Source organism: Ammospiza nelsoni, chromosome 3 (assembly GCF_027579445.1).
Source record: "Ammospiza nelsoni isolate bAmmNel1 chromosome 3, bAmmNel1.pri, whole genome shotgun sequence".
In the NCBI taxonomy this organism is placed as follows: domain Eukaryota; kingdom Metazoa; phylum Chordata; class Aves; order Passeriformes; family Passerellidae; genus Ammospiza; species Ammospiza nelsoni.
In genome coordinates this window covers 6,456,832-6,476,793 of record NC_080635.1, presented here as the reverse complement: position 1 = coordinate 6,476,793, position 19,962 = coordinate 6,456,832, and the positions used below count along the sequence as shown (strand labels likewise).

At 48.0% G+C, this 19,962-nt stretch overlaps 1 protein-coding gene across 2 annotated transcripts in view; it reads left to right on the top strand.

Annotated features, from left to right (window-relative positions):
* Positions 1-19,962, top strand: part of GALNT14 (polypeptide N-acetylgalactosaminyltransferase 14) — a 98,086-nt gene that overhangs the window by 75,307 nt on the left and 2,817 nt on the right. The window contains exons 9-14 of one of the 2 annotated variants that reach the window (XM_059468161.1): positions 1,276-1,379; positions 6,005-6,131; positions 9,386-9,478; positions 11,223-11,306; positions 12,434-12,578; positions 13,623-14,048. In XM_059468161.1, the coding sequence (XP_059324144.1) occupies positions 1,276-1,379; positions 6,005-6,131; positions 9,386-9,478; positions 11,223-11,306; positions 12,434-12,578; positions 13,623-13,760 (691 nt within the window). In that variant the 3' untranslated portion in view covers positions 13,761-14,048. Of the gene's footprint in view, positions 1-1,275; positions 1,380-6,004; positions 6,132-9,385; positions 9,479-11,222; positions 11,307-12,433; positions 12,579-13,622; positions 14,049-19,962 lie in introns of those variants that run through there. The other variant, XM_059468160.1, reaches the window with a different exon arrangement.

Sequence of the window (19,962 nt, the reverse complement as noted above, 5' to 3'; positions counted from 1 at the left end):
CTTCTCATGTGACCTCACGTGTGTCCCCATGCTCCACAGCAGTGTGGAATCTCTTCCAGGACAGCTCTGAACTTCTGGTACCTCTAGCAAGCTCCTGGGTTTTGCAGTGCAGCTTCACCCTCCAACACTGAAGCCTGAGAATGCCACAGAGATGGAAGGGGTGTGTTTATGGTTATTGGGGTTTTGGTAGTGCTAGGGATTATGGTTAGGGGAAAAAGCCCAGTGCTGTGGACAGCTACTTCTCTCAGTTCAGCTACCACTTAAAAATAAGGCAGTGTCCTCATGATAAACTTGGTGTCTAGTCAGATCAGCACTGCTCTTCTGTACCTCACTGGGGATTCCTCAGAAATGGGGATGTGCAGGGAAGGGAGCAAAGCTGAACAGGAGCATCTGTCCTCATGACATGGGATGGAGATTTCTGCTGGAAATCTCTGCTGGCAGCAAGCCTGGTGCTGGTGTCTGCAGCCCCAGCCAGATGTGAGGCTTGGAAGACCCCAAGTGCTGGGGGAAGCTCAGGGCCTCAGAAGGCTCCCAGGGGAGAAGAGCACTGCTTCTCCTTAGGATGCTGCTGTTAACAGGAGCTCTCACTGGCTTCCCAAAGGCTGGCCTTGCATTCCTGATCACTGTAGGGCACTGTGGAGATTAGCCTGGGCACAGCAATCACCCCATTTCCTCCCAAGCATCCACACTGTCTCCAAGTGAATGGTGAAGGGACTTGTGCCAGCCAGCAGCAAGTCTCCTCAAGCTCTCTTCTGGGCCTGCCCTCCCCTCCTCCACGGGCCTTCTCTGTGCAGTTTCCTTAGCTAATCCAAAGGGAAAAAAAAATAACCCTGGTTTGAAATAAAGATCACACAGCTAGTGATGGCTTTTAAAAAGCCCTTCTGAATTGGCTCTGCCTTCTTCTCCCCAGTGGAATGGTGCTCTTAATAGGCTGGCTCCAGGCAAAAGCCCTTCTGAGTGAACAACCCCCGAGTGCTAAGTGCATTTTTGATGCTGAAGCCTACAATCAGGGCTGTCAACTTTGGGCTTGTAGGAGTTGTGCTGACGGGTGCATTAGCCAGTCATTAAGTGCCAGGCCATTGATGATTGGCAGCAGAACACCAAGGTGGCTGAAAGAAAGGTTCCAGATGCATTTTGGGGTGTTTTGTCCGTTTCTTGGTGAGAAGGTGATGTCCTGGTCATGGAAGGGGAGGTAAAGGGAAGGGCTTCTTCTGTGCATCCAGGTGCTGCAGCAGTGCTTGAGAGTGTGTCCTCTTGTCCTTGTGCATTGTTCAGGACTCCCATCATTGCTGGGGGGCTGTTTGTGATCGACAAGGCCTGGTTCAACCACCTGGGCAAGTACGACAGTGCCATGGACATCTGGGGCGGAGAGAACTTCGGTGAGTTGTTCTTCATCCTCCTGTGCCTTGCTGTATTGGCTTTCCTTTCTGAGTCAGGATGGATACAAGGTAATTTCAGGCTTCCCTTTGAATGTTCTGGGTGGTTTCCCTCATTTACATTCATAGGTTGTGATCTTAGGAGAGTGAGAGATCCAGCAACCACGAATGATGGGAAGTGAGCAGTTGTTGGCACTTGGGATTGCCTGCCTTCCATGCTGCTTTATTTCCTGTAGGTAAATACCTTCAACCCCACAGTTTGCAGCTTTGGTGTTACCAACAGATGAGAGAACACTACATGCACCCTTCTATTCCTTCCTGATCTTATTTTTGCTTTAGTAAAGCAAAGAATTTGTCTTAATCCATTAATGACAGCATTTCCAAGCTATGAACTGAGATATCAGTCCCTCCTTGAGTTGGCAGAGTACGTGAAGCTGTAGCTCCATCAGCATGCAGCAAACAGGTGGCAGAGCACCAGGGCTGCTTATCCATTCCTGTATCCCTGGGTGGCTGAGGGCTGCCCAGCTCTCTCTAATACTGTCACTTTTCCTGCACCAAAAAAACAGGGTTGAGCTCACTTAAATTCTGTGATCTCTGGCCCTTATCATGGGACAAGAGGGACATAAAGAATCTCCTGCAAGCACACTTGAGAGGGCACATGAAAGAGGTAACAGCCTGTCCCTTGTCCAGCAGAGCTGGATGGGGCTGTGCTGTTCTCCCTTTGAAGCTGCAGTGATGCTGTGGATCAGAACAGGAAAGAAGGGGGAGGCACTCAGTGTCAGGCAGACAGATCAGAACCTGGCTTTAATGGCTTTGCACCTCTGGGGAGTGGGGCTGGCCAGGAAGGAAGGCTCTTGTGTCTCAGCACACACAGCCATGCTGTCACTCATCCAAGGGAGCAGATGCTGCTGCCTCGCAGTAATCCATCCACTGCCTGGCACTGGTGTTTCCTTCACATGCCTTGTCCCTCTGGATGTATTTTATTTATTTCTATCTTGTTATGCAGTAGGAATCTCTCTCTCTTTCATGCTTTCTCTCTGTCTTGCCTTTGAAGTGACCCAAAGTATCTGAGTGGGGTGGCTGTGAGGAAACCTGGGAGAGGAGTGGCAGCCCTCCCACCTTCCCTGCTGGATCAGTAGCCCAAACAAAGCATTCAGGAAGGGAACTGGACAGGAGAAGAGCAGGAGAGGAGCTGCCATGCTGTGCCTGACCTGCTGTCTGTCTGTCTGTGCCCATTGTTTGTGTCTGACAGCAGCCAGCAGGAGCTGCTCCTGGGAGATGAGCAGTGATAGGACAGCCTGCTCCTGGGAGAAGCTCCATCCTGGCTCCATCCTTGTCCCGTGCCCTGTGACAGCAGGCATTGTGCTCCTTGTGCCTGGTTGTGACCCATCCTGCAGTGCAGAGGAGGGGTTTCCCTTGCTGGTGCTATGGCCCAGCAGGCTGCTCCTGACCAAACATGCACTGGCAGTGCTGCAGGGGTGTGGGAATCTACAAAATTAGAGGGTTTTGGGAAAACTGCAAAAGGCAGGCCACAGAGGAAGTAGAACTGTGATTAGAGCTAAGCAGCAGCTGTGAGATAGGTCAGCAGAAAAATTATTTAAACTGTAGAAAAGCAAGGACAAACAGAACAATGGTCTGTGTATTAATGCTTGTCTAGAATAACTCTCTAAGCTACAGAAAAGTTTATCTAGCAAGGTATTAGGAAGTTTGAAGCTTAATAATTGAGCTCTGTGCATTGTGTTTTAAGGCTTACAAGTAGGTATTGTGTTTGAAATAAGCAAGCATTGTTTTAACCAAAGGTACATGTGCTTATAGTAGTTGGATAGAACTACTGTCAATGTGCTTTTGCTTTGTGTGATCAAAAAACTTATAAAGTGACTTGTAACATTAAGTTCTTTGTCTGCTGCCTAGAATGTGAGCTGGTGGCATCTTCTCATTGTCATAACGATGTAATGAGACTGATGCTGGAAAAGAAAACAGCTCACGGCACATTCCCAGCAGTCCCATCCCATTTGTGATTTGTACCCCCCCAGCCAGCGATACAGGGGTACCACGGCCTCCTGTGGGAAAGCAAAATCAAGGTTAACATTGTGACAGCAAAGTGCAGGTCTGCTTAGCAGCAGGGCAGATCCCATCTTGCCCATTTTCCCAGGAGCAGAAGCCCAGGAAATGGGCAAGAAGCCCAAGAATGCCTGGCTCTCAGCTCCACCTCCTGCAGGTGCAACAGTCGAAGGCAGAGTGTCCCATCAGGCAGAACAAAAGTCAGCGTGTTTGCCTTTGAAGGAGGACACAGTAGGTGTTTGGATCTTAAGTTTACTGAATTCCCTGTAGATGAGTAGTGGCAAGAAGGACTTGCAGGCCAGCAAGAAGTGCTAGAATGAAGGCCAATTCCAGCACACCCCAACATGTACTGCTCACACCCCCTCCTAGGGTACTGGCAACATCTCCTGAGGGTCAAGGGAAGCACACAGCTGGTTTCTGCTCCCCTGGCCCCTCTGAGCTGACCCTGTACCTTACTTTAGTTGGTGCTTCAGTCTGCCTTCCCTTGGGGCACTTAGCTCTTGGCTGCCTGTCTGGAGATCTTGTTTGTTGCCTGCCATGGATGGCTCCAGGGATGGAAATCTGGCTCCTGTGGAAATCTGTGCTTTTGTTGTTTCTGCTGTACCTGGAGCAGGCTCTGCAGGGTGCAGAGAGCTCAGACTCCTCAGCATCTCCTTTGTGCTGTGTCCTCATTCCAGTTCACAATGCACAGAGATGACCTCTTCACAAGGCTTTGAAAAAACCAGGCAAGGAGTGAATGCTGTGAGTCTTTCAGCACAGCAGGGAGCTGCTCAGCTGGTTGTCCCCTTGTATTGGGTGCCCTTATGACTGACACAGCAGTGCCAGCAGAGTGGCCAGTGCTGTGACACACAGACAAGTGACAGCAGCGAGGAGAACCGAGAGCAGCAGCAGCTCAGAGTGGCCACCTCCTGCCATAATCTCATTTCCCTGCAGCTGTGATGAAGCCAGCTCCCAATATAGCACCAGGACATGGCACAAGGACACGTTTTATTGGCCTCTTAATACCCAGCACTGGGGAAAGTGGTGAGGCTCCAGCTGCTGTTGGCAGCTCTTGCATGTAAACACGGCGGTGAAGGGAAGGGGAGGGAGTTTCTGGGAAGGAATACTGCTCCCTGCTGTGCTTTCCCACCCCTGCCATTGCTTGTCCCTGCTGCCAGGACCAGCTGTTGGGGGTGGGATCAAAGCCTTGAATTTTGGATCCAGGCGTTGAGGCAAGAAGGCTTTGCAGCTGTGTCAGCCTTCCCTTCCCATCAGCTCAGGAGCAGGCGGGTGTGCTGGAAGCACCATGAACCTGGCTCCCACCTCTGCAGCAGCTCAGGGCTGAGCCCTGTGTGCTCAGGGGGCTTTTGGGGTCCTTGCTCCAATTGGCCTTTGCTCCCTGAAGCTGTCAGCATTCTTGAAGGGATGGAAGCTTTCTAAACCCTTGGAGGAGGAGGAGTTCTGTTGGCACTGCCCCATTCCTGCCACAGGGGCTTGTCTTGCCAGCATCCAACCTGGGGACATGCCATCCTTGTGCTGGCATACGTGAGGGGACTGCTGGGAGCACAAGTTGGCAAAGACAATGGGTGTTCTCCCGTCTTAATTCTGTAGTTAAATGGAGGAGGATGTGTGTGAAAAGGAATTACTAGTTTTGCAGTAGACACATGCTACATATAGCTCTGCACTGTCAACAGATGATAAAATAGGATTCGGAGAACTGCAGGAGCCTTTTCATTTTAATTTCATTTCTTTTCCGCGCTGGTACTGTCTGACAATAGAGCTACAGATTCATGGCTTCATAAGCATCAGGAGCAGATGGACCCATTAGATCAGCCATGCTGCTTACCCTTCCTACCTCATCCAGCTCCCTGCCAAGGGCTTTATAACTTCTGCTGTCAGTTGTGCCACATTTTCCTTGACAAGGGCCCTGTGGGCCAACCACAGAGTGGCTTGGAGTGACTGGGAGACATCTCCCACACTGACAGCTTATCCAGATTTTTGGGATAATGCCTCCCACCGCTGGCCTTTGCTTGTGTGCAGGTGTGTGCCTTACCTGATTGCAGCATTGGCACTCAAGGCCCAGAGTACCTGGGCAGGGTGAGCTCCTGTCCGTTTTGGGACAGGCAGTGGATGCACAGCTCTCTGTCCACTTTGCAGAGTCAGTGGTGGATTCATAAAGATAATGACACTTGTGGTCATTAATGGAGAGAATTCACAGCTTCTCCTGGTGAACTTGAGAGCCCTTTGGAGGGAAGTGACTCTGAAAGAGGCAGTGCAGGAGTAATGAGGGAGGCACAAAAGTGTGAGAAGATTCTGCAGTGTATGAAAAGGGACCTGCTTGTGGTCCCACATTGTGAGAGCATTGTGATTGCACCTGCTGTGCTGGAGGCAGGTTTCGAGTGCACGGACTTCAAACAGCTTGCAAAGAAGCTTTGAAATGTGCTTTTAAGGCCCTTGTGCCTGGGAAAGCCAGTCTGGTAATTGATTTAGCCCAGTTTAATGTTGCAGAGGATGAAATAAGAGCTAACACCGGGATTCAGACTGCTCTAGGACAGAAAGACAAAGTGCTGAAGCTGCTTCTCTTACAGAAATCTCTTTCCGTGTGTGGATGTGTGGGGGGAGCCTGGAAATCATCCCCTGCAGCCGTGTTGGGCACGTGTTCAGGAAGAAACATCCCTACATCTTTCCAGAGGGAAATGCCAATACGTACATCAAGTAAGTGGTTTGTACTTGCTTTGGTTTTTTTTCTGTGACTTACCCTTGTAGAGAGAGAGGGGAGCAGAGAAAACAGGCAGGAAAGTTTGTTAGGAAAACTTTGAAATATCCTTGGGCAGGAATTTCTCAAGCTGAAGAAAATGTAAGTCAATACAACTGTCCCATAGGATTTCTCCAGTGTTGAGAATATGACAGAAATAGGACATTTATGTGGTAGCTTTCATCAGCACAGAAATGAAGGGATGGCCCCAGCACATCCCTGAGAACTGACTGCTGGGACAGCAAATGCTGGTTTAGACCTTGAGGTCACCAGAACACATTTCTAATGACCTAAAATGAGGCTGCCAGCAATGTCTGTCAGTAGCCAGTGACCTCAGCGGAGGGCTCGGTGTGGCTCAGCTGAACCAGAAAATTTGTTTCCCAGTGCCTCTCGGGGATGGGAGCCACACATCCTGCTGGGCAGGGTGGTTCTGTCTCCAGGCTGGTGCTCTCTGCTGAGCAGAGGCAGCAGTGGGCTGCACCTGGCTGGCCTGGACCAAAGGGACTGTCAGGGCACACCAGCTGAAGGGCAGGCACCTCTCCTCACACACAGCAATACAGGCTGAATCAGGCACTGAAAGGGCTGTCTGGAATGGGCTAAGATCCTGGAAATATCAGGGAAAGAAGGAGGAAATCCAGAAGTGGGAATATGCATGGGAAGGATGATCAGAGCAGCTGGTGAGGTCAGGAAGGATTTCCTCCATTTTAAGAGTGTGAGGCTGAACGTTGTTGCTTAAGTGAATGACAGAGAAAAGCACTGGGGGCACTTACAGTAAATGCAGGGTTGATTCTGAGCTAACCTGCAGCTGTGAGTGCTTACACAGCAGGCTTTCCTTTTAGTGTGGGCTTCCCACTGTCAGAAAGCAGCATTTGTGAAGACCCAGCTGTCTGCCACAGGGCTGCTGCTGACCCAGGCTCTCTGCAGCTTCCTCAGCCTTTGCTTCAGACAAGGGGGAGTGCAAATGACACATCTTGTGGTGGTGGTGTTCACAGGGGTCCCAGGATGAGGGAAGAGATGAGAATCTTGACTCCATGTTTCAGAAGGCTGATTTATTATTTTATTATATATATTATAGTAAAAGAAAATTATATATTAGAACTATACTAAAAGAATAGAAGAAAGCATTTCATCAGAAGGCTAGAAAAGAAAGGAAAAGAATGATGAGAAAATCTTGTGACTGACCAGAGAGTCCAAGACAGCTGGACTCTGATTGGCCATTAATTAAAAACAACCGCATGAGACCAATCAAAGATGCACTTGTTGCATTCCACAGCAGCAGATAATCATTGTTTACATTTCATTTCTGAGGCCTCTCAGCTTCTCAGGAGAAGAATCCTAGCAAAAGGATTTTTCATAAAATATGTCCATGACAGCATCTCACTAACACCTGTGATTTCCAGCCACTGGAGCAGGTGTTTAAAAAAAAAAAAAACAACTGTGTAATATGACCATTCATAAATGCCAGTGTCTAATTGCCAACTGTCCCTCTGAAAATTACAACTCTGCCCCAACACCCTTTTTGGATAGGAAAAACATGGGAAATCTTAATCTTACATTTTAACACCTGTACAGATCCTAATGATGTACATACTAACTGTACATACTAATTATTTGTCAATATTAACTAAAGAAAACTAGATAGAACATTTTTATTTCTATTTAAAAAATGAGGTCACATTCTGAAACCTCACATTTGGCTTCTCTGGAATTATGATGTTTAAACACCTGCTCCAGTGGGTGGAGGTGGAAGGGGATGGCTGTGACAGAACAGGGCATCATCAAGGAGCAGAGCACAAATTTGAGGATCACAAGAGGAGGGCTCTTGCTTTTGCTAGTGAAGCAGGACTACTTCAGAGGGGCTGGGGTGTGACAAAACGTCTCCTGTCAAAACCAGAGTGAGAAGGTGGCACCTGCATTGCGTCACCTGCAGGAGGAGCAAGGGGAGCTTGGATGGGTACAGGTTTGTGCCTCCCTGCCAGGCACAGGGCCCTGGGGACTTCAGGGATGGCTGTGTCATGCCTGGGTGTGAGCCTTGGCACTTATCCCCGTGTTTCTTGTAAACTCAGATGAGATCGGGAAGCCAAACAAAGGAGCCCTGCGCGCTGGGCAAGGTTAGGTACAGATGTAGACACTGATTTAGTCATCTCTTGAGCAAGAGCACTTAGACTATTGCCTTAGAGAGAGAGAGGAGGGAGCCCATGAATCAGCAAGGAGCTGAGAGTCAGTCTGGAGAAATGTACCTGTAGGTATCAGGAGCTGGGATGTTATTAACCTTAGGGTATCTATCAGCCTTAATGTTACAGGGTATAGACGGAGAGGAGAAGCAGCTCCTGGCAATCTGAGGCTCTGTAGCACTTCTGTTTAAATAGAGGTGTTAGCAAAAGATATCTCCACCTTTCTGCCAGATACTGATTGCTTTTCCACAGAGCCCCTATTTCAGTGTGAGAGACAGCTCAGGCTCCAGTGCAGTGCTGGCTTCATGTGCACAATAACCCTTTTCTAGGCACCTGAGACTTGGCTGGGTCCAGAGCCTGCCCACAGCAGCTCAGTGGTGTGGCAGCAATAGCTTGGAGGCACTGGCCTGCCTTGGAGCAGGAGACTGGAGAGCTCCCCTAGTCAGGGCAGGGACAGGCAGATAGGCATGGAGCAGGAAATCCATTTGCAAGAGGAGTTAGAGCTATCTGAAGCCAACAGAAGATTTGCTGAGGTTCAGAAACCTTCTGTAGACGCTTGGCTCATGTGGGAGTGTGGCACTCATGCTGCAGCACTGGGGTGGGATCACTTTCTCTGTAAGTTTTGAATGCTGAGGTTTGCCTCAGTGAAATCCAGGAGTGCAAAGCAGGAGAGTCCATTCAGGATTGAAACAAAGGAAATCTTTGCAAACCTTTGGCAAACTTTTCAGAGCCCCATCCCATCCACTAAATAAAACCCCAGGCACTCCCGCCTTGGATATGATGCTTGAGACAACCTTCAGTTCTGGGTCTGGTGGGTGCAAAGCATCCAGCTGAGTTTGAAATGGTGAATTCTTCATCCAAGCTTTATTTGGCCTGATTTGGAGTAATGGGAAGGAAGGAGCACCTTCTGTAGTAGTGAGGGATGGGTTGGCTCAGAGGGGGTTTGGGTGAAGCTGAGGCCGGGAGGAGGGCAGATGGGTCACTTGGTGCACTGTGGAAGATGTCCCCCTGGTTTCAGCGTGTCCCCTTGCCTTCCCCAGGAACACCAAGCGCACGGCCGAGGTGTGGATGGACGAGTTCAAGCAGTACTACTATGCTGCCCGGCCTGCAGCCCAGGGGAGGCCTTTTGGGAAGTAAGGATCCTTCCCCTGCTGCCTGTGCCCTGCCTGAGCCCTGCCTGCTGCAGTGGGTGCCCACAGAGATGTCCCTGCTGTGGAAAACCAGCTGTGTTGCTTTATAGCTGTGCTGAGAGGGCCCTGAGGAAGGAGGAATGATGAGGAGGACTCCATCAATATCAGAAGGCTAATTAATTACTTTATTAGACTATATTATTCCATACTATATTGCATTACATCTGAACTGAATCTGCCAAGCACTCAACCCTGCACACACTGCACAGAACTCGTGACTGTCACCCAACAGTCCTGACACACACACACACACACACACACACCTGGCCCTGACAGCCAAGGAAACAAAACACCATCACTATGGGTAAACAATCTCTATATTGCATTCTCCTTTTGCACAAACACAGGCACAGCAAATGATAAGAATTGTTTTTCCTTTCTCTGATGTTCAGAGAATGTGAAACCCAGAAATGTTCTTGGGAAGAATTGTGCCTTGCTTTTCTCTGTGAAGAGAAATGTGGCTACATCACTTCTGTAGTGACAGTAAATCACTGATGATAGGCATGTGCTGCAGCAGTGAAGTTGATAAAGTGCCAGGTTAAATGCTGTGCTGGTTTATTCCAGTGAGTGAACCAAACCCAGGTGGGGGAAAACCCTCTCTGCCTCTGTCCTGTCCTTTGCATTACATAGAACTATTTCTGATCCTGGACTGGAGTTTGGTAGGAGAGTCCAGAGGTGTTGGTGGCAGCTGACAGGCAGGAAAATCATCAAGTTTTTGGCCTGCTGATGCTTTATTTGAAGGCAACAAGTGTTTGTGTGCAGGGAGTTTGCCATTCATTCTGTGAGGAGTGAGATGCCTGCCTTTCAGGAGGACTGTAAATATTTGTGTTGCATTTCTCATTTTCACGTTTTCTTTGCCTTAGAAAGTTTCCTTCAGACTCCAGGAGGTTCTGAGTCCAGACTTGAATTCCTTGTGGCCACTCTTCAATCTCCAGGATAAATAATTTGAAGTCCTGGGGACTCCCTTGTTTCATCTGAATTAATATCCTCCTCCCATCCATCAGCACAGAATGAAGCAGCAGCTCTGTCCTCTGCCTAGGGTATAGAGAAGTTGACCTATGTGAAAAGGAGGTGTACTGGTGATTTCTGGCTATTCCATAAAAGCCAGCTCATAACAGCTCCACAGGTGGAGGCTGGCCCAGGGAAGAGCTGAAGTTTTGAAAATGTCACTGTACAGCATGGTCCCTCAGCAGAAATTTTGTCCTGATTAATAAAAGAAAAAAGGTTTCACTGTGTGATGAACTTCTGCTGGCTTACCAGCATGTTTAGGTGCTCTTGCAAATCAAGGCCTCCTGTAGTCCTGCAAACCAAGAGTAACTTAGAATAGCAAACAGCATATTTTAATTTCCTAATATGTTGATGTGTTCAGGTAAGGGTTATTGCATAGTAGCATACATTTTTTACTGATAATTTTTAAATGACCGTGCTCTTCCCTGAACCTTCTCAGCTCCAGACTCCCTTGTTAAAATGACAGTATGTCATCATGCCATTTTACCAAGTGAGACCTCCAAAGAGACAGAGATCAAAACAACTGCTCAGGCTCACACACAGAGAAACCAGAGCTGCTGATGCTCCTGCGTTTGCTGCCTGTGCATTTCTGATGGGTTTCTCTCATCCTCCCTTTGTGGTGTGTTGGATCTCACCTTCATCATTTCCACTGTATCTCTGTGATATTTTCTTCCCACAGCATCCAGAGCAGAGTGGAGCTGAGGAAGAAGTTGAAATGCCACAGCTTCAAGTGGTACCTGGAGAACGTTTATCCCGAACTTCGGTACGGATGTGCCACCTCCACCTGCATCCAGCAGGCCAGTGGGATGCTCCATCCCTCCCTCCTGCCCCCAGAGACATGGGCACCCCTCCCCTGGGCTTCACAGAAGGGCAGAGGGAATTTTGTGCTGCACAGCTTGCTCACAGGGTGACACTCTGTGATACCTGCTTCTTCCAATCTCTTTGCTGCAGGGCTGGTGAGGCACAAAGCATCAGTTATGTCCATTTGTTCCTAGGAATTCATTAGGTGTCCTCCTGCCCATGCTGGGGAACAGGTTGTGTAGGGAAATAAGAGAGTTTTCCTTACAAAAGTATCCCAAGGCAGAAAATTCACCATAGCTTCTGCTGGGTTGTTTCAGTACTTAATGACTCCTCCTTAAAGAAGCACCTAATTTCCAGTCCTTTCACACTGTTCTGTGGCACTCAAGCTTCTCTGTTGTGAAACCATTCACACTAGGATTTTATGACTTGGATTCAGATGTCTCTGCCTTGCTCCTAGCCCAGTGCTTTGATGAATATTGTTGCTTTTGCACAGACATCTTTTAGCTACCAATTTACTCCAGAAACCACTGCATTCATTCCCCTGGTCTCTATCAGGAGCCATCCTCAGAAAGGATTGTAAAGTTCTAGAGATACCTTCAGGGATCTGCCGATGCAGTAGCTGAGTGCAGAATCACTGTGTGAAAATGATAATTTATAACCATTTTCTTACTACTTTTTTTTTTTTTTTTTTTTTTTTTTTGCCATGTGTGGCATTGCACAGCAGCATTCACAGGCAATGCCAGGGCTCTGTGACAGTTTGTTATGAAGTTCCCCTCTCCTGTAAGCTGAAAGCTGCTCACAGCCTGGCTCTGGCTGCTCTGTTTGCCTGGTGCAGTTATTTATTTTTTCCTCTTACAAAGGTCAGCCATCCATCTCCGAGCGCTGCTCCTGCAGCGTCCCTGTCCACATGCTGCTCTCAGTGCTTCACTATTGTGGTAGACCTGGCCACCCCTCGTTTTCTGGAGGTGAAATGGTGCAGCCTTACCCCACAGAGCCTCCCTATGCCTGGGGCAGTTGTGCATTGGGCAGTTGTGCATGGGGCAGCTGTGCATGGGGCATTACAATGTCGTTTTCACGCTGTTCCCGCAGGATTCCCGAGGAATCGCTCTACCAGACCGGGATCATCAGGCAAAGGCAGAGCTGTCTGGAGTCACACAAGTCTGAAGAGCAGGAGTTCCCCATCCTGAGCTTGAATCCTTGTAACAGCACCAAGGGCACAGTGCCAAAGGCACAGGTAAGGTGTGTTGTGTATCCTCATGGCGCTGGATGGGAAGATGCCATGGGGGCAGCTTCAAGAGGATTTCTTAAGGTTGCTGAAGCTCTGTTGGAGGATTTACCATTCTGCCAGTGTATTTCCTTAGGCAGCCTGTCATTAAACCCTGGCAGCTCCACCTGACCTTGGTGGAGGCCCTGGGCAGCAGCAGGGACTGGTGCAGGAGCCACAGGACAGCCTGTCCCACTCATCTCCATGGGAGCCCATGCTGAGCTCTTCCCACTGCCCAGGAACATGCTCATCTGCACAGATCAAAGGCAAAGAGAATTACAACTTCCTCTCGTTTCTCAGCCTTTTTTCTCTCAGAATGGACTGAGTTGCAGTGGCATTTGTAACTTCATAGTCTGCATTCTCTCAATATTGGATTGCCCATTAAACTAGCGAGGATTTAATGAGGATGATCTCAGGTTTTTTTCAGTCTCACTGAGATGAGAAAAAGCTGTATGAATTGATGTTCTCAAAAGCACTCCCTGGGAGATTTTAGAGCCAAGAGCAGGCACATGTGCCTTGCAGGAGGGTTTCTGGAGCAAGACCCTGAAGATAGACACAGCTTCAAAACTCACCTTTGCAATTTTGGGCATGTCAGTAAGTTCTGTGCTGCCATCTATAAAAGAGGGAGGATAACAATCCCTTTCTTTTCCATGGTTGCCATGAAATAATTCAGTAGGAAATGGTGTGGTGTGCATGCTTCCTCTCAACTGTACATCCTTAACCCTCATGGTTACATATTCAAACAAGGTAGCTGTGCATATGAAAAGCCCAGCTTGGGGAGATTGCTTAAAATACCCCTGATTTGTGTGTGCAAACAAAGCATGTCATTATGTGCATCTCTTTCAAATGCAGTTGCATGCCTGTCTGTAGGCAGGAAATTAATATCTGTTTCACAGCATGGCAAAATCAACAATGACTACTTGAATATTAGTTCAGTTCAGAAAATGTAGTTAATATAATTGCAAGTGCCACACAGTAACGCTTCTTACATTTTCTCTGGTTTCCATGTTCCAGAATTGGGGTTTTTTTTCTTCCACTGCTGCATGGACTTTTCACACGAACAGCAAGCTGGTGAGAGCAGGTCATCATGTTTTTCAGGGCCAGCTCTGCAGAAGAAAGGAAAAGTATTCTAACAACAGCAGCTTCCAATGAATCTGCTGTTCTAAAAAAAATAATCTGGGAAAATCAGAATGAAAAATGCTGCTGCAAGTTAGTGTTTCAAAATGAAATGGTATTGGTCTTTCTGAAATACCAATTTGATGTGGTATTTTAAAATGAGAAATGTCATGCCAACAAGTTGGATTGTTTCATTCCTACCAAACACATTTTGTTTTGACATTTCTGTGCAGTAAATTTTTGGAATTTTTCACGCCACGAACTTTTCATCTTCCTGTTCTGATTCTGCAGCAGTTTGCAATAGGTCAACACTTCCCACTGGATGGCAACTCTATTTCTTGTGCACATCCAGGACTGACTTTGCAAAGGAACAGAAAAATGCACTACAAACAGATTGCAGGATGACTGCACTCAGTACACAGCAGGAACAGAGAAAAGCCTTTTCCTTTTTATCTTTCTCTGTCTTTCTAGGATAGTTCTTTGTTACTTCTACCCGTGGAGAATAGTTCAGATTAAAGCAGGATATTTAAACTTTTTTTGTGAAACTTATATTTTAATGACTCAGTTGCCACAAGACCACCTGAACTTGTGGATGACGTGGGTGTTACAGTCACCAGGCTGTGTAGGATTGATTATGCAGCAGTCCTGAATGCTACTTGGTTTTGCATTTGATATACCAGAATAGAGCAATAATCTTCACTTTTAACGCACTGAAGTCACGTCTTGTTTACCCTAAGCTTCATTTTGTGAAAAATAGGCTTAGCTAAATCAAAGCTGTGCTTTCTTGGCACTCAGTAAGTACCGTGAAAATATCCCGGCTGTCCAAATTCTTTATTATCACTATTATAGTAGCAATAATTTGGTTGCTTTGATTGCCTTTCCGTAGCTGTCTCCCTGCTGGGCTGCCCCAGCCCTTTACCAACATTATATGCATGAAGTCTTGAGACTGGGTGTGAGAAGATCATGGTTTGAGGAGAGAGGCACAGGACTGTCAGATGGCAATCAACTGCTCTTTATTTTAGGATTTTCTAACTGTAGTATAGGGGAAGGGTGTTGTGAGACCTCTGGCTACATTCATAGTTGGGGTAAATTGAGATGAGTGGTGAAATCAGACTTACACCCTTATGAGGTCTCAAAATACCTTCCTGCTGGTGTCTGGTGTTGGTCCTGAATTACTGAAAGGGGCACTGAGGCATAAGAAGACCCCTCATCTTTGTGTAGGAGAGCTCTGTCTTCCCATCCTGGGGATCCACGTGGCCCTTTCCTCCCTCTGCAGAAGGCCTGGCAGCAGTCAGGGTGGGCTCTGTCCCCTGGGATGGCTCTCAGAGGGTGATTGAGGTGGTTGAGGAGCTCAGGGTGGCTGTCAGGGTGCTTCTGAGCTAGTGACAGGCAGAGATGTTTGTGCAGGGCCCAGGGCACAGCTGGCTCTGCCTGTGCTCCTGCCCACTGGAGCCCTCCATGCCTTGTTGCGTCTCGTTCGCTAAATGAACAGATTGATTTAGTTTTTCACGAGAGAAATGCATCTGAGGGAAAATAATTGACCATAATTTTGTCCTCATCTATCTAATGAAGATGTGAATAGTTGGGTTTTTTTTTTTTTCAAACCAAGTGTCAGCTGGTATTAGTTCATAGAGTTTGGAAAAGACATCTGACTGGGATTTATTTAAGTCATTAGCAGTTTCAGGAAACCTGACACACTTCAGATAAAAAATCTGAAGATGCTTTGACCTGGATACAACACACGTGTAAGCAGTTGCTGCTAGAGGAATGTAAAGCTCAGGCATCTTTTAGACAAGCAAGGAAACAGGGGAAAGGCTGCAGCATCCATTTCCTGGGCCTGCACCCCAAAATACCTGGGCTTTGCAGCTGAGCGGCTGCCACTACATTTGAGTGGCATGACCTTGGCTCTTCTTGGGAAAAAAAGGCAGAGTGATGGAAGGAAAGGCAGTCTGATGACCTGCCTGGTGTGGCTTTGATGCTCATCCCAGTTGGCTTGAGGTCCTCTGTGTGCTGAGTAAATCTGGCCTTTTTCTGGAGAGCATTTAGCATCTGTCCAGACTGTGACCCTCCTGAGACACCTCAACCATAAACATTCTGTTCTGACCCTCCTCCCCTCAAAAGCCTTTGTTCTTCTCCTCCATGGGCATGACCTGCCCCAGCTGTGGGCTGGCTGGAGCTGTGGGAGCCAGGCTGGGTGAGCAGAGCAGGGGACAGCAGTGTCATCTCTGCACCCAGCTTGTCCTGTGCCACAATACGACATGAAATGAACGACACATGCTGAGATGTCGAAGGCAAAAAAAGGCACATTTATTTCTGGACCTCGGTATTTGTAGAATTCTGAAGGTGACTGTGGATTGGAGGATGAAACTGCCACCTCTCTAACTACACTGGTCAAACCAACAGTCCATCCTCTTCCAGAAAGGAATGCAAAACAATTATTATTTACATGAAAAGTGCGTGAGAAACTCCATTACAAAACTGTAAACATCAGAAGAACTTTAGAAGAACAGAGAGACAGTCCTGGGCACCTGGTGTACTTTGCTATCCCTCTCCTGAGATGTGTGGAAGTGCCAGTTGCATCCCAGGGTCTTTGATGAGGGCAGCACGTCGGTATCCTCTGGTGACTCGTGCCTTGGCAAGTCCTTCCCTGGGATTTTTAAGAGGATAATTGAATTATTAGATTGCTCCACCTTCTTCAGAAAAGCTTTTCTCTTGCTCCTACCCCTGCTTTAGGGCACGGCTGACCTCTCTGGGCAGCACAGGCCTGGCTGTCACGGAATGCTGGGCTCCCGTGGGATTGCTCCTTCTGGGCTGAGGGACTCCTTGCTCCATCTGCCAGCCAGGCTATGCCAAGCCAAAGGTCATTCTGGAAAATAATCTCCTCAGTTCACAGTAATGCTGAGTAGCAGTGACAGGTGCCGGCTCAGATGATGCTGAAGCCTTGAGAAAGAGTCACAAGCCCCAGATGAGGGGTTGGTGTTATCTGAGGCTCTGGAGGAAGGGAGTTGCTGGTTGTGCTGTGCAGCTGGTGATGCTCTCTTCACCAAGTTCACTCTCTTCCTCCTGGCTCCACCACGCCTCCATCTTTGCCTTTGAAAAGGCAGGAAATCTTGTTTAACCTCATAGATGTGTTTTTCTTTGGCCCTGGGTCAGCTCTAAACACTGATGGCATCTGCTCAGGCAATTCTGCAGCCTTGGAGCCAGGCTGGCTCCTTGCAGGGCTCCTTAGGAGTGCCATGGGCTGCCCCATCCACCACAACCTCTGCTTTGCTGGCCATGTCATTGTGCCAGGGATTAGGAGATAAAGTAGTTCCTCATGGGGAAAAAAAAGAAAAAAAATTAATCCCAACTCGTAAAAATAAGGGAAGATAAGGGGTAAGAAAAAAAATTTCTGTGGCCATGGGCATATATTTTAACTCAAAGTCCTTCATGGATTCTGTGGTGTTCAACTGACTTCCCTCCTCCTTCCCCTTCAAATTTCTTCATTTTCTGCATAATTTTCCTTGGCTTTCATCTAGGGCTGAAAGGGAAGAAGACATGATTAGAGCTAGTTAAAACATTTTCAACAGGGCTGGCTTCCATAAAAAGCCATTCTGCCGAGATAGATGAGCTGTGTGAAAATCTGTCAGCTGAGATAAAGACAGAGGAAGGACAGCCTGGGGGCAGGAGGGTAGGATCCAGTGTCAGCTGTGGAACTGCTGCTGGATGTGGAACATCCAGCTCTGGAGCCCTCACTTGTTAGGATGAACAACAGCTCAAGGAAAATGGTTATCACCACCCTTCCTGTCCCATAGTCCACTGCTGGGTGAGAGGATGGCTCTGCCTTGAGAAAATGTGAATATTCTGAGGGTTTGAACATAGCCTGGTCTGGAAAAAAAATAATGGAGAACCTCTGGTAGGAGCAGTCTTCTTCTGTGAGATAACCTCAGTGAAGCAAGAAGGTAAAGATGTAAAACAAACAAAAAAGTCCCATGGCCTGGGTTAGTTGGAGAATTCAACATTCACACAAGTTACAGCATTAACTGGCTGCTGCTGAGGAGCCTCATGGGTGCAGCTCCAGCCCTGTCCTGAGCTAAAATGACCAGCAATTGGTTAAAAATGTAAAGCAGGTTTTCAGAGCAGCTTGTAGCAGCGTGGGTGCCAAGAACAGATGTTGGAGCTTGCCCCGTAGGGTTTGGTTCTTCACAGATGCTGGACTAATTTGGCTCCTGATTTCCCAGGCTGGTGGTTTACACAGCAGCTGACAGCCTGCGTGGTGGGGATGTCTGGGACGTGTTCACTGTGGGATCAAGTAAACCCTGCTCCATGTGACAGGGAAAAGTGGTTGCCAGGAGGGTGTGGATTACAGCTTTGGAAATGAATGCTTGTTGTGTACCCAGATCCTGGGCAGCTCTTGCTGAGGAGGCTGTGGGCAGGCTGTTCAGAAAGCCAGGCTTGATTTCCATGAGCTGCTGGGGAATAGTGGGCTGAGAAGCACAGAGTATGAGGATCACAGTGTGAAGTCCTTGTGGAGCTGGGTCTGCTGTGCAAAAGCAAGTTTTCCCTTCCAGGTGGCTAAGAACCTGAATGAAAGTGGGATTTCTATTCCCAGGAGTGAAATGCCTGTAGCTGTCTGTTTTGAAGCTGAGGAGAAGAGTTAGAGCTGCTGACTGTGACAAATACCAAAGGACCAGGAGCGTGTCCCTGCTCTAATAACTCATGCTAATGCAACCCAGAACCTCCACCATTCAAAGTCAGGGGCACTGCAGGCATCCCAGCTCTGAGAGCAGGGCAGCCATTCTTCACATTCCCCTCCAGCACTCAGAAAGGCTTGAAGTCTCCCAGGAGCCCCATTTTTCCAGCCCCAGCCTAACAGCCATATGTTTGAGCACTGCCTTCCCCTCCACTGCCCACACTGCTGCTCACATCACTTCTCATGGAGCTCTGACTCCTCCATAGCTGAGCTCCCAGCTGTTCTGCTTCCTCTTTGCACCTTTTCTTTCCCAGCAGGTTCAGAGTTTTCATAGCCTGTACCCTGCTAAAACATCTGCCATGGCTCCTGGGGTCTCTTGTGGGAAGCCTTGTGCTCCCTGTCCTTGCTGTCTCTGGCAGGGTTATTGCAATGTTAGTGAAGCCAGCCTGCTGCTGGTCCTCCAGCCCTGCTCACCTGCCCTGCCACAGCTCAGAAACTGCTTTCCATCTGCTGCTCAGAGCCATTTACACAGCAGAAGCTCATCCTGCTTTGCACCCTGGATGGGAGCCCTCACAAAACCCTTCCAGCCCCCTGCTCTTTCTAATTTCAAAGTTGATGCTCACAGAAAGTTACAAGCAAAACACCTGGTCCAGAAGTCCCTCTCCAGGGTTATGTAAAAGCATGGCTTGTGGTTTCCCATCAGCCAAACCAGCTCTTGTCTGCTTGTGCACACACACAAATAACAGGGAGCCTGAGAGGCTGGGATTCTCTCAGGAGGTGCTCTTGGGTAATATGAGCACAGGTGAGTGACAGAAAATGTTCAGCTGGAATAAATATTGGAGTAAACTTCTGTGAAACACTCCTGGGCTAAGCATTGTGTCTGTACATCCATGGTGCTTTGTCCAGTACATTTGCAAATCCTCATCAGTCTATCAGCTGCTCCTCTTCTTCTCCCAAAAACATCCACTGGTGAAAAAGATGGCAATCCCAGAGATCTCCTGTAGTTTGGTAAGCATCACACAGGACAAAGAGTCTCTGCTCCTCCAATTTCTGGGGCCGACAAGCTGATAAAACACTGGTGAACGTGAAAAAGCAGCAAAAGGAAAAAACCTCCAGGTCAGCCCAGTGGAATGAGAGCAGCAATGATTACAGCCAATCACTTCAGCAAACCTTTGAAATTTGGTCCTAGTGCCTTGATAGAAAGCAGAGCTTTTCCTCTTTTGTGATATTTTTGTGATATTTGGGAACAGAACCCCAGGAGTTGCAGGCATTTGCTGTGTATCACCTCTTGTCTCCCACTGACAGCTGCAAAGCATCTCTGCTGCTCTTCCCTGAAAAAATAGGATTGCACATTGTGTGGTTGGTAGTGTTCCTGCCTCTCTTCTGTTTTTTTTCCCATCCTTTTGTTCTCCAACCACAGCCCAGTTCTGGCAATGGAATCTTTTGTCTCATGAAACATGTTCTTCCAGCAGCTTTTGTAGGCATTTTCTGGGGTACCTGCAGTCCCTCAATGACAACTGCAATTTTGGGGAGGCTTGAAACATCCCAATGACTTCTCTTGGTGCC